General features: G+C 47.8%; 1 protein-coding gene across 1 annotated transcript; it reads left to right on the forward strand.

Moving 5' to 3' along the window:
* The first annotated feature begins 6 nt into the window (after positions 1–6).
* Positions 7–565, forward strand: LOC132013071 (macrophage migration inhibitory factor). Its single transcript, XM_059392831.1, has one exon. The coding sequence runs from the start codon at positions 82–84 to the stop codon at positions 427–429; it is 348 nt and encodes a 115-aa protein (XP_059248814.1). The 5' UTR covers positions 7–81; the 3' UTR covers positions 430–565.
* The last annotated feature ends 12,233 nt before the right edge of the window (positions 566–12,798 follow it).

A 12,798-nucleotide genomic window follows, 5' to 3' on the forward strand; every position in this document is an offset into this window, starting at 1 on the left:
ACGTAGCTCAGGTTCCCGGGCTGCAGCGGGAGGCGCGTCGGTTAGTTCCCGTGCTCCGGTCCCCGCCGTTTTTCCGCCAGCATGCCGATGTTCGTAGTAAACACCAACGTCCCCCGCGCCTCCGTGCCGGACGGACTCCTTTCCGAGCTCACTCAGCAGCTGGCGCAGGCAACCGGCAAGCCGGCCCAGTACATCGCGGTGCACGTGGTCCCAGACCAGCTCATGGCCTTCGGCGGCTCCAGTGAGCCGTGCGCTCTCTGCAGTTTGCACAGCATCGGCAAGATCGGAGGCCCGCAGAACCGCTCCTACAGCAAGCTGCTGTGCGGCCTGCTGGCCGACCGCCTGCGAGTCAGCCCGGATAGGATCTACATCAACTACTACGACATGAACGCGGCCAACGTGGGCTGGAACGGCTCCACCTTCGCCTGAGCGCCACGCCTGCCCAACCCCCCCGCACCAGGCCCTGCCACCCGCAATGTTGTGTCCACTTCGTCCCCCACCCCCACAGCGACCCCCACTTCCAAGTCCGGACAAATAAATGGTTTGGAGGCTGAAAAAAAAAAAAAAAAAAAGAATACTATATCCAGCTAGGCTATCATTGAAAATAGAAGAAGAGAGAAAAAGCTTCCACGACAAACAAAAATTAAAAGAATTTGTAAACCCCAACCCAGCTCTTCAGGAAATATTGAAAGGGTCCTTTAAGCAAGGAGAGAGCCTAAAAGTAGTAGACCAGAAATGAACAGAGACAATATACAGTAACAGTCACCTTACAGGCAATACAATGGCACTAAATTCATATCTTTCAATATTTACCCTGAATGTAAATGGGCTAAATGCCCCCAAACAAAAGACACAGCGTATCAGAATGGATAAGAAAACAAAACCCATCAATATACAGCCTGCAAGAAACTCATTTTAGACCCAAAGACACCTCCAGACTTAAAGTGAGGGGGTGGAAAACAATTTACCATGCTAATGGACATCAAAAGAAAGCTGGGGTGGTAATCCTTATATCAGATAATTAGATTTAAGCAAAAGACTATAATAAGAGATGAGGAAGAACACTATATCATACTCAAAGGGTCTGTCCAACAAGAAGATGTAACAATTTTAAATATCTATGCCCCTAACATGGGAGCAGCCAACAACATAAACCAATTAATAAAAAAATCAAAGAAACACATAAATAATAATACAATAATAGTAGGGGACTTTAAAACCCCCCTCACTGAAATGGACAAATCATCCAAGCAAAAGATCAACAAGGAAATAAAGGCCTTAATGACATACTGTACCAGATGGACATCACAGATGTATTCAGAACATTCCATTCCAAAACAACAGAATACACATTCTTCTCTAGTACACATGGGACATTCTCCAGAATAGATCACATCCTGGGTCACAAATCAGGTCTCAAATGGTATCGAATAAATAAATAAAATCTTTAAAAAAAAAAAAGTCATGCAAACACTGTTCAATGAAATTGCCTGTATAAGGCAAAGGACACAGTTAAAAGCAGGGATCATGTGATCAAAGTTGGGACACATTCCACATCCCCCCTCTCAGCTTCCCCCCGCCACCCCCCCAACACTCAACCAGCCAGAGCATAGGTGTGCGTCCACAGAGCAGAGTCTGGAAATCAAATACTGAGCTCAGGACTAGATTAACTGAGGCCCAGGAAAGTTGTGAGCAAGTTATAAAATAATTAAAACCCCTGTTTCTAGAATCCCAGAAGTCAGCTTGGTCCACCAGCCCTCCAATTAGCACAGGGCACAGACTGTGCGTACTACTCAATCCTTCACTGCTCTCTGCCTCTGCCAGCTGTGAGCTCTTAGGGCAGGCGCTACACCCAGTCTACCTGGTCTCCCATGTCCAGCACGTGGAAACCCATTCTGCCCAGTTTGTTTCCAAATGAGGTGGTTCTAGAAAGCTTCATGGAGGATAGGGAAGTGAGCAAAGCTTTGAGAGGTGGGAGGGGTTGGCACTTGAGAAACTCTTCCAGAATGTATTTTTTTTATTTATTTTAAAGAGCATTAAAATATATATATTTATCTATTTGAGAGAGAAAGCAGGAGGAGGGGCAGAGAGAGGGGGGAGAGAATCCCAGGCAGACTCCACACTGGGCACAGAACCTAATGTGGGGCTCGATCCCAGGACCCTGAGATGACAACCTGAGCCAAAACTGAGAGTCGGATGCTTAACTGACTGAGCCACCCAGGCATGCCCAGAATGTATTTACACATAAGGTCACATGCACAGAAGTCTACAAAGAATTCTGAACACAGAGATGAAGCTATGGAAACTGAGGCTGCCCTTAAGAGGTTTGGGGTTTTGTTTTGTTTTGTTTCTGGGTGGTGGTGGTGGGGAGAGGCAAGGAGAGACTGAAAAGAAAGAGGAAGAAGGCTGCAATCTGGTAGGCTGGAGGCTAAGCAGGTACCAAAGATTTGGAGGCAGAGTCTCCTGGTAGAGCCAAAGGCTGCCCTGTCACTGTGAGCTGAGGCTCTCTGACAGACCCTTCCAAATCCAAAATGCACTCCACTAGCCTTCCAGAAAATGTATCAATGCTAAAGCACGTTTCCTTTGGGTGCAAATATTGAGGTCCACTGAAAAAGGTGGTAACATTGAGCAGGACCTTCAAACCTGATGAACAAAGGAACAAGCCTGCAGGAACATCCTCAGCCCTTTACCATCTCTTTCCAGAACCATCTGGCAATTTCCTGCAACTGGGTGGCCAGGGAAGACTCATCTGTGTGGTGGCACGCTGGCTTTCTTCCATGCATGAGAACCTTGTTTCTTCAACAGGGTCAATTCCAAAAACAGTCTCTGAACTCAGAGGTCATGTGAGGTTCCTGAAAGCTGATCAATCTTCAGCTTTTTCCTGTTCATCTCCTCATCCTCCTTTCTGTCCTCCTATGCATCCTCCTCCTGCTCTTTCTCCCCTTCTTTTGCTTCTTTTTCTCTTTCTTTCTCTCTGTCTATCTCTCTGTGTCTATCTCTGTCCCTCTCTCAGCCGGTGGACCTGTCAGAGAACAAGCAGGGGAGCCCAAAGTGAGATTGTGCCTATCACCTCTGCATGGAGCGTGTGTGCAGTGATGGCACGCAGAAGAGTGGCCAGCTTCTGGCAGGGGCAGGAGGAGGCACAGAAAATCAACATGGTCTGAATGGAAAATAGACCCTGATCCAGGTGTTGGAGATGAACAGGAGGCTGTCTGAGGGGACTGAATGTTTCTCAACAGAAACCACGGAGAAGTAAACGGAATATTTTTTAAATGTGGAGAGAAAAGAATTGTCAACCCAGAACTCTGTATCCATGAAAACCTCCTTCAGGGAAGAAGGTAGACTGGATACTCTCAGATAAATAGCTACACTCAGATGAAGAAAAACGAAGAGAACTTACTGCTAGCACATCTGTTCTAAAGGCAGAAAGGAAATGATACCAGAAGAAAATTTGGAGCATCAGGAAGAGCAACAGACATCCTAGGGATCTGGGTAAATATAGTAGACTATTCTTCACTCTCGAGTTCTTTAAACGTGTTTAACAGTTGAAAGCGGAGAGAATAACATTGTCTGATGGAGCTCCCAGTGTATGTAGACGTCATAAGACAAAGGTGTCTCAAAGGTCCGGGAGTCACTAAGGGAACCACTTAAGTGGAGTTCAAGAACATTCCACTTGACGTACTGAGGCACTGAGTCTAAGCAGACTGGGAAAAGTTCAGCATGCATAGTGTGATCCTTTGTACGATTAGTAAATAGAACACAACAAAGGGAAGTATGCAAAACCAAAATAGAGAAGTTGAAATTGAATGCTAAAAAGCATGTTCAAATAGCCCAAAGGAAGTCAGGAAAGGGAAAACAGGAACAGTAACAGTAACACACACACACACACACACACACACACACACACACACACATAACAGAATAAAACGATAGAACAAAGTCCAAAAACATCAATAATTACATAAAATGAAAATGGCCTAAAAGCATCCCTTAAAAGACGGAATACAATTAGAGCACTCCCTTTACCTGATTTTAAGACTTACCATAAAGCTGCCGTAATCAGGACAGTGTGGTGTTGGTGACAGGGAAGACACAGATCAATGGGTTGGAACAGAGAAGGGGGTCGGCGAACGAGGGCCAAAAGACCAAATCTGGCCTGTGGTCTATTTTTGTAAGACCTGCAAGCTAGGAAGAGTTCTTACATCTTGAAAGAGTTATTTTTTAAAAAGGGATATGAGAGAGTCGATATGGCCCACAAATCCTAAAATGCTTACTATGTGGCCCTTCGCAGAAAATGTGTGCCAATCCCTGGCACTGAGAATCCAGAAGTAAGCCCACAGAAATATGATCAATTGATTTTTGACAAAAGCACAAAGCAGCCCAGTGGAGAAAGTGTATCCTTTTAACCAATGGTGAAACAACTGGATATCCACAGACAAAAGCAATCTAAAAACACTGCCACCTAAACCTTGTGCCTCATACAAAAATTACCTCAAAATAGACCATATATCTAATATATAATATAAAACCATAAAACTTTGAGAATAAAATCTTGTGATTTTGAGCTTAGTCAAAGAGTACTTACGGGAGCACCTGGGTGGCTCAGTTAAGCATCTGCCTTCATCTCGGGTCACGAACCCAGGATCGTGGGATTGAGTGGGCTTCCCACTCAGCAGAGAGCCTGCTTCTCCCCTGCCCCTCACCCAGCTCATGCTCTCTCTCTATCTCTATCTCTCTCTTTATCAAATAAATAAATAAATAAGATCTTAAAAAATAAAAAAGTACTTATGCACAGCATTAAAACAATGGCCCATAAAAGAAAAAAATGAGAAATTATACTTCATCAAAATGAAAACTGTGTTCTCTGCAAAAGACTCTGTTAAGAGAATGAAAAGACTAACCACAGACTGGAAGAAATAATTTTTCATCACATAGTCCAACAAAGAGCTTAAACACACTCAAAACTCAACAATGAGAAAACAAGCAATCCAATTTAAAAAGGGACCAAAGACTTGAACAGAAGTTTCACTAAAAAGATACACAGTGGGCAAACAGGCATATGAAAACACACTCAACATCATTATCCATCTCTTAGGGCTGTACAAATTTATTTTTTTTTAATATTTTATTTATTTATCTGACAGAGAGAGATAGAGAGTGCAGCAGCAGAGGAGTGGCAGCAGGAGAGGGAGAAGCAGGCTCCCTGCTGAGTGGAGAGCCTGATGAAGATGCGACCCCAGGACCCTGAGATCATGACCCAAGCCCAAGGCAGATGCTTAATCGACTGAGCCACTCAGGTGCCCCAGGCCAGTACAAATTTAAATGCAACTAGATACAACCATGTAATGATTTGAATGGCATACAGTTAAAATACCAAGTTCTGGGAAAGATACCATGCAACCTGGAACTCTTGCACTATTGGTGGAAATGCAGAATGGTCCAACCTCTCTTAAAAAAAAAAAAATAGCCTGGTCATCTCTTATAAAGTTAAGCTCGGAGTTACTGGCAAGCCTTCTCCTGGATACATTACCCTCGAGAAATGAAAATGTATGTTCATCCAAAACCCTACACAAAAGTATTTATAGAAGATCCATTCATAAATAATCAAAAGCTGCAAACAACCCAAATGCCTGTAAGCAGATGAATGGATAAATAAACTGTGGTACATCCATTCAACGGAATCAGTAGCACAAAGGTAAGAACGAGTGATACATGTAACAACTCAAGTGAGTCGCAAGGGCATTCTGATGAGTCTCGAGAGGTTACACATTGAATAATCGCTTTTATGTGACATTCCTGACTGTACAAATCGATCATGGTGGAGAGTGGACCAGGGGTTTCCAGGGGTTGGGGTAGCAAAAGGGTATCATTACAAATACAGGTCAAGGGATTTTTTTTTTTTTTAATCAGAAAGCTATTTCGATTGTGGTGGTGATGACACAAGTATATACAGGTGTTAAAATTCATGTAACTATACACTGAAAAGAAAAGGAAGGGGAGCAGAGATAGAGAGGGAGGGAGGGAAAGGGGGAGGGAAGAAGGGAGAGAGGGGGAGGGAGGGGGAGGGAGGGAGAGAGGAAACTAAATTGGCTCTTCAAAAAGTTGGGAGCTATTACTTTATATTTCATTCCCAGACTAGATCGGAAGGGGCTGGTTAGACCAAAGCCAGAGAGGCCAACTGGTAGGTTATCACCTTGGAGACAAAATAGGAAAGGTGGGACAGAGGGTAGGAAATAGAGCTGTAGGAGAGAGGTCCTACCCTCAAAAAGTTGGTGAGCTTGTAGTGGAGATCCTTCCAGTTGGGGAAAGCAGTGCACAGCCAAGTGATGACCAAGATGACCATTCTGGAAGCCCATCTGGGTGCCAAACAGGAGCCAGAGATACTAGTGCTGTGAGAGCCTATAGGGCTGGGAGACACATGCATCCATCCTTACGGTGATGGACAAAGGCCAGTCTTTTCCCCCAGTTCCTCCTCTGGAAGACTTCCAGCCCCATGGGAGGCTAACAGCGTAGCCTGTTCTGGGCAGTGTGCTCACAGCACACAAACCAGGATTGCTCCAAACAACCCCAGACTCCAGGTGGAACCCCACAGCTACCTGCCCCTTTGCCCAGCCTCAGTGCCTGGGGCTGTGGGTGTTCACAGTGCCCATGGGTGCCTTCCAGAAACTGAAGCCTCTAGATCTCCCGTATTAGCAGCTCAACCAATGGGAAAAAGCACTCAAATGCCTTGGCCCTCACTCCTACCTGAGCTGGTGGCACAGACCCCCAGCTCTCTACCCAAGCCATCCCGCTTTCCTGACTGTGTTGGGGTCAAAGTGTGCCCACTGGATCTTCACACTGCGGCCCTCCCCTCCTGCTCAGAGGGCGTGCTCTCGCTCACCTTTTGCGGGGCCTCCTTCCAAACCAGGAGCCAGCCTTCTGCTCTTCTCTAATATACAATGAAGATAAATCTTCACTCCCCTTTACACCTCCAGGCTGCCTATGGAAGGACATAAGAAGCCATGGACTCCAGTGTCCTCATCCATTAGATGAGGTGTAAGAAATTTCCCACCTCCAAAATTATTTTGAGGATTAAATGAGACACATGCAGAAAACACTTGGCCCTTGGAGGGTGTTCATTGAAGATCAACTCCTCCATCACACCCCCAGGATGTCATCATCATGGAAATAGTCCTTTGGCTAAAAGGCTTGCGCCCAAATCCCCTTGGAAACAGATACACCCAATCCCACCATTGTGAGAACTCATTAGATCAGTGACTTCTGTCCTAAGAATAAGTCTGAGGGGTACTTATGAGGTGTGGTGGTTTTGAGGTCCCAACTAGGCGAAGCTTCACTGCACTTCCCAGAATTCCTTGTCCTGGGGTCTCTGGTTAGGATGGGTCACAAGAGAGATGGGTGCAGGAGGTCTGACAGGTGGAAGGGTCGGGCGGTAGGTTTTTCATGGTACTTTCGCTATGTCAGCCACCGACCCATGCAACTGCAACCCCTCGCCTCCCCTTGGACCATCTCTAGCCTCCTCCACACCAGGGCCAAGCGGGTGAGTTTTGTCCCGTGATGAGGGGCACCAGCTTCTGAAAGACACTCGTGCCATCAAGGTAGAGGCAGCAGGAACTGGCACATTTCTCATCCTTGCGGGCTCCAGCCTGTCCCCATCCTTCCCGCTTTACATCCACCTTCGCTTCCTGACCACCTGCCCTAGCTCCAGACCTTGTCTCAGACCTGAGACAAGGGCCTTACAGAGCTCACCTGACCATCCACCACAGGTGTGTGAGTCCAGATCCCCATAACAGATCCCTCTGTATGTCTGTCTGTTTATCTGTGTCTGTCTATCTGTCCATGTCTGTCTGTCGATCTATCTGTCTATCTGCATCTCCAGCCGAGTCCTGGCTGATCCATGACACATGAAGGGCAGACAGCTCTGAAGGCCTGGCATGGCCTTTAGGACCCAGCCTGAGAACATGCCAACATGGGTAGAGAATTATCATAATAGTGTTTTTCTCTGTCACAGGCACCGCACCAAGCACATTACATCTCCCAGGCCAGGTTACCTATTGTCACCACAAGCTGGGAACAAACCATCCCAAAATTCACAGGCTAAGGACAATGGTCATTCATTCTCATGGGTCAGCCAGGTATTGGCGGGTCTACGCAGCCTTGGCTAAGTGAGCCTGCTGCATGTGTGGGGGACGCAGGCTGAAGGGGCAGCAGTGACCCCGGGGACACTCTGCTTGTGACAATGGCCAAAGCTCAGGAGGACAAATGGGAATTGGCAAGGTCTCTCAAGGCCAGGACAGAGAACTGGAGTATTATCACCTGTGCCCCATTCCATGGGCCAAGGCAAGTCACATGGCTGCACCCAACACCAAAAAGCCAAGGGAATTCACTTTGCCCCCAGGAGCCAAATCAGGGCACGGAGGCCGGGCAAGATGAAGAACCAGGGCCAGTGATAAAGGCTCTGTCATCCACCCACGGTGTTTGTTTTTCTCCAGGACAGGCACTGTGACAAGCACTTCCGGTTGGCTGAGCCCTGTAGGTTTCATGACAGCCCTACAAGATAGGTTTACTATCATCGTTAGTTAAGTGAAATCACTTAGCCAAGAGTGCGCAGCCACTGTACTTAGCCAAGAGTGCGCAGCCACTGATGGGCAGAAGCAGATTCAAATTCAGACAGCGTGACTCCTGGGCTCTCACTTCACTGTGATGAGATGGCGGTCAGCAAAATGGGGCTCCCCGGCATGTGGGGGAACAGGCATGATGCAAGAACTGTTCAAAGAGAAGGACAACTGTCGTGAAGAAAGGGAACACACATGACACCTGGGTGGCTCAGTCATTAAACGTCTGTCCTCAGCTCAGGTCATGATCCCAGAGTCCTGGGATCGAGCCCCACCTCAGGCTCCCTGCTCAGCGGGAAGCCCACTTCTCCCTCTACCCCTCCCCTGGCTTGTTCTCTCTCTCTACCCCCCACCTCTGGCAAATAAATAAATAAAATCTTAAAAAATATATATATATAAATATGCATATATATATACACACATACATATATAATGTATATATGTATGTGTGTGTATATATATATCCATATATGGATATATATATATATATATATATATATATATATATCCATATATATATATAAATTTAAAATAAAGGGGGAACATGCTTGGGAGACAACAGAACAGAACAAGTAGATCTGACCGGGAGGTCGAGGAAGATGTGTCTGAGAAAACAGCTACTGAGCCTCCTTGAAGGGCGAGAGAAAGTATTCCAGGTGAAAGGAAGAGCACGTGTAAGAACCCTGGGGCAGGAGGGAGGGAGCGTGGCACAGAGCAGGACTAAAGGAAGACTGGTGTGGCTGGCTGAGGGTGAGGGCACACTGTGACAGGCTTGAAAGTGTCAGGAGGCACTTTCAAGAGCCTCTCTCCTGAGGCTGACAGGGCCAAGCCTCGCAACGAGGGTGAGACTTCACCTTTCTGCTGAGAACTCAGACGGCATGAGAGACTCGCATGTGGGATACCTTGTCTAGCTGCAGGATGGAAAGGACATGGCAGGATGTATAAGAGAACACAAGGAGCCCAGGCTCAGGCCACTGGAGGTGACCAGGGAGGGATGGTGGCAAACATGGACAGTGGCAGGTACATTCAAGAATGACGTGGGAGGTGAAGTCAGTAGGACTTAGTAAGGTTTCCACACGAGCAGTGAGAGAAAGAGAGGTGGTCAGTAGCGGTCCCTGACCCCAACATGGGGAGATTTGGCTGAAGGCCGATGAGATGGGTTGGGGACAGTGTGGGCAGGGTACGGTGACCTCACTGTGAGCTCAGATGTGCTCCTATAGAGTTGGATATATTTTGAGACATCCAGGAAGAGAGACATTGGGAATCCTGAGGAAGTCGGGGCTGTGACATTGGTCTGTGGGCCCACTGCATGTAGGAGTGTGGGAGCCATGGAGGAGGTCACCTGGGGCACAGCAAGGCCTCAGAAAAGAGCGGGGAAGCCCAGCAAGCAAAAACCAGAGCCAGGAGGGTGAGGCTGCCAGGGACTCCAGAAAGAACAGCAAGCCACAGAGGAGAAGGAACAGAGTGAGGAGTGCCCCCAGAATCCCAGGAGAGCGTATTTCCAGAAGTGATGGCCCCTGCAGTGAATGTTCCTGCTTACCTTGGCACCAAACAGCCGGCTGTCATCCTGGGCCCCTGCCTTTCTCTAGAACTCCACATCCAACCTGGTCAGGAAATCCTTCTGACTGTAGCTTCAGAGAATATCCAGAATCTGATCACTTTTCACCAGAAACCTCCAGCGCTGTACCGGAGGCCACTAACACCGGCTTCCAAGAAGTCTGCTGACGTTGTCAGCCCCCTGGTGGTGTGATTCTACCACAAAGGGAATGTTTCTCCATGAAATGATCTGACCCAGGCTGTCTATACGCCCTTCAGAAGAGCCGAGTTCCCAGGATTTTGTGCCACTGCCATATTCCCATTCTCATCCCAAGCTTTTCTGCCAGTCTACCAGCTCTCACTCATCTCCTGTAGCCTATTCTCATTCCCTAGCTGGAACAAACCTTCAGATCATGTTGCTTCTCCACGTAGCACTGACCCTGTGCCCCTCCTAGCCAGCCCAAGTCCTATGGCCCCCAAAGCTCTTTTGGGTCTCATTGTCTTTCCTGCCCCACCACCCCTTCTACCCTGATTTCCTGATTTCGGTCCACATATATGCCTGACACACTCTGCCTCAGGGCCTTTGCACTGGCTATTCCTACTGCCTAAAAGACTCTTCTTGAGACAGAAACACAATTCATGCCTTGCCTCCTTTAGGCCTTTGTTGTCCTAACTTCCTTATTTAAAATAATAAACCCACCTCCTTACCTCTAGGGCACAAGTGACCTTGCTCTCTCTGTATAATTTACACTTGCTGCACAAGATCATGGGTGACAGGAACAGAAGCTGGGCTTGAGCTGGGCAAGGAGAGTGGGAGGTAGGAAATGAAGAAAGCAGTTAGAGTCAAATCTTTCCAGAAATTTGCCAGTGGAGGGAAAGGGAACAAGAAAACAATAGCGGGAGAGGGCTGGTTTGGGATTTTTTTTTTTTTTTTTTTTTAATGGCTAAGACAAATGTGTTGGAAGGTTGAGAGGAAGAAACCAAATAAACAAAGTGGGAGGACCAAAGTGCCCAGAGGGAGCCCGAGCTGGGGTTAGGCAGCAGGGCCAGGAGGTCTGGCCTTAAATAACAGAATGGACAACAACATTCCTGTTGGGACAAGAGGGAAGGGCCCAGGACAGCAGCAGATGAAACTGGGCTTGAGGGTTTGGCACTGGGAAGAATAAAGACATGTCCTTTCCCTGGCCCTAGGAGTGGAGGCCGTCTCCTGGGAGAAGAATGATCAGAACCTCAAGAAAAGTGTAGAAGGTTTGGGAGTGGTTTGTCCCTGAGGACTCTGTGCGAGCAATCCCTGGTTGCTCGGGAACCATCAGCCCTCAGAGTTTTGTCCCAACAGGGCTGTGCTGCTTGGGGGTCCAGACAGAGAAAGCTGAGTGGGGCCCATCCCCCTTGGCACTGGCTGAGAAGTTCTGAGGGTGGGGCAGAACGGCGGGAGACCATGGCAACAGCAAGTCTTATGGGAATGAGCCCCAGCTACACATTGCCGGGAGATGCTGAAGACCCCAAGATGTCACTTTTCTCTGACTTGGGCACTTTGGATCCCTGTACCAGCCTGGGATCTGGGGACAGTGCCTCTTTCAGGAAGCTGCTCCCCTCCCCGAAAGCCGCAGCTCCAGGGGCAGGAGGAATGCTGTCTAATGGCCATGCTTTACAAGGGGCTGGGGGTGAGGGGCCCCATTAGGCCTACTGCCTCAGTCCCCGCGGTGTGGCCAGCTGCTGGAGCGCAAGGTAATTCCCCCGTGCCCTTTATTGCCTCCGCTCTGTGGGAGTGACACCGGGCCCTGCTTTACGAGCTGGCAGCCCGGCTTCTACAAGCAGACCCACTGTCAATAAGGGCTGTGTTTTATATTACGACTGGGACGATTAACGGGCCGCCCCAGCACTCGGCAGACAGCCATTTGGCCAGGGAGGAAAATGACCTAACACTTGAGAAATTTGGAAGCCAGAAAACAGTTGGGGGGGGGGAGTGCACACGTGAGTGTGTTTTTGTGCGTCTGTGTGGTGTGTGTACACTCAAACACGTGTGACCTTGTCTGCATCTGCTCAACGGCAACAGTATTGAAACCCAGGAATAACTCTGTTAAATACGTTGTTTATAAAAATAAAATGAAATAAAATGACTCATTTCCTTCTGGATGGGCCCTTTGCATCACATGCTGACAGGAAGGTTTGGGGGAGAGAGAGAGAGACGCAGGTGATCAGGGGGTGACTGGTTCCTGCAAAGCGACCTCTCTCCCTAGGTAGAAATAGGTTTCGGTAGAGCATATGGTAAAGTCTCCCATGAGAGAATTTGTCATATTTTAGTGAGATATCTCATTTAGGTCTGTTTTCCCACTAGACTAGAAGGTCCTAGAAAGCAGGCTGTGCATGACTCCTTTGGCTTTGCATTCTTAGCTCTTTTCATTATACTGGACACCATAGTTCAATCGATGGCAATTGAATTACTGCTTGAATAAGTGAGAGTTACCTACATGGGCACTGACGTGGTCAGCCAACAGTCAGCTTTCCCATTAGACCATGAACCTTTTGCTGGGAGGTGTTCTGTCTTTGACACATTGTAGGCGCTCAGCAAAGTGTATTGGACTGGAATGGACTAAACAAACCAAAGAACAGGGCAGGATCGGTGGGGGTGGGGGGATGACGAGGGTAG

This window comes from Mustela nigripes, chromosome 3 (genome assembly GCF_022355385.1).
Source record: "Mustela nigripes isolate SB6536 chromosome 3, MUSNIG.SB6536, whole genome shotgun sequence".
NCBI classification, from domain to species: domain Eukaryota; kingdom Metazoa; phylum Chordata; class Mammalia; order Carnivora; family Mustelidae; genus Mustela; species Mustela nigripes.

Bases quoted from the DNA above. Each gene is read 5' to 3' on its own strand.
- LOC132013071 (XM_059392831.1), top strand. From the start codon at position 82: ATGCCGATGTTCGTAGTAAACACCAACGTCCCCCGCGCCTCCGTGCCG.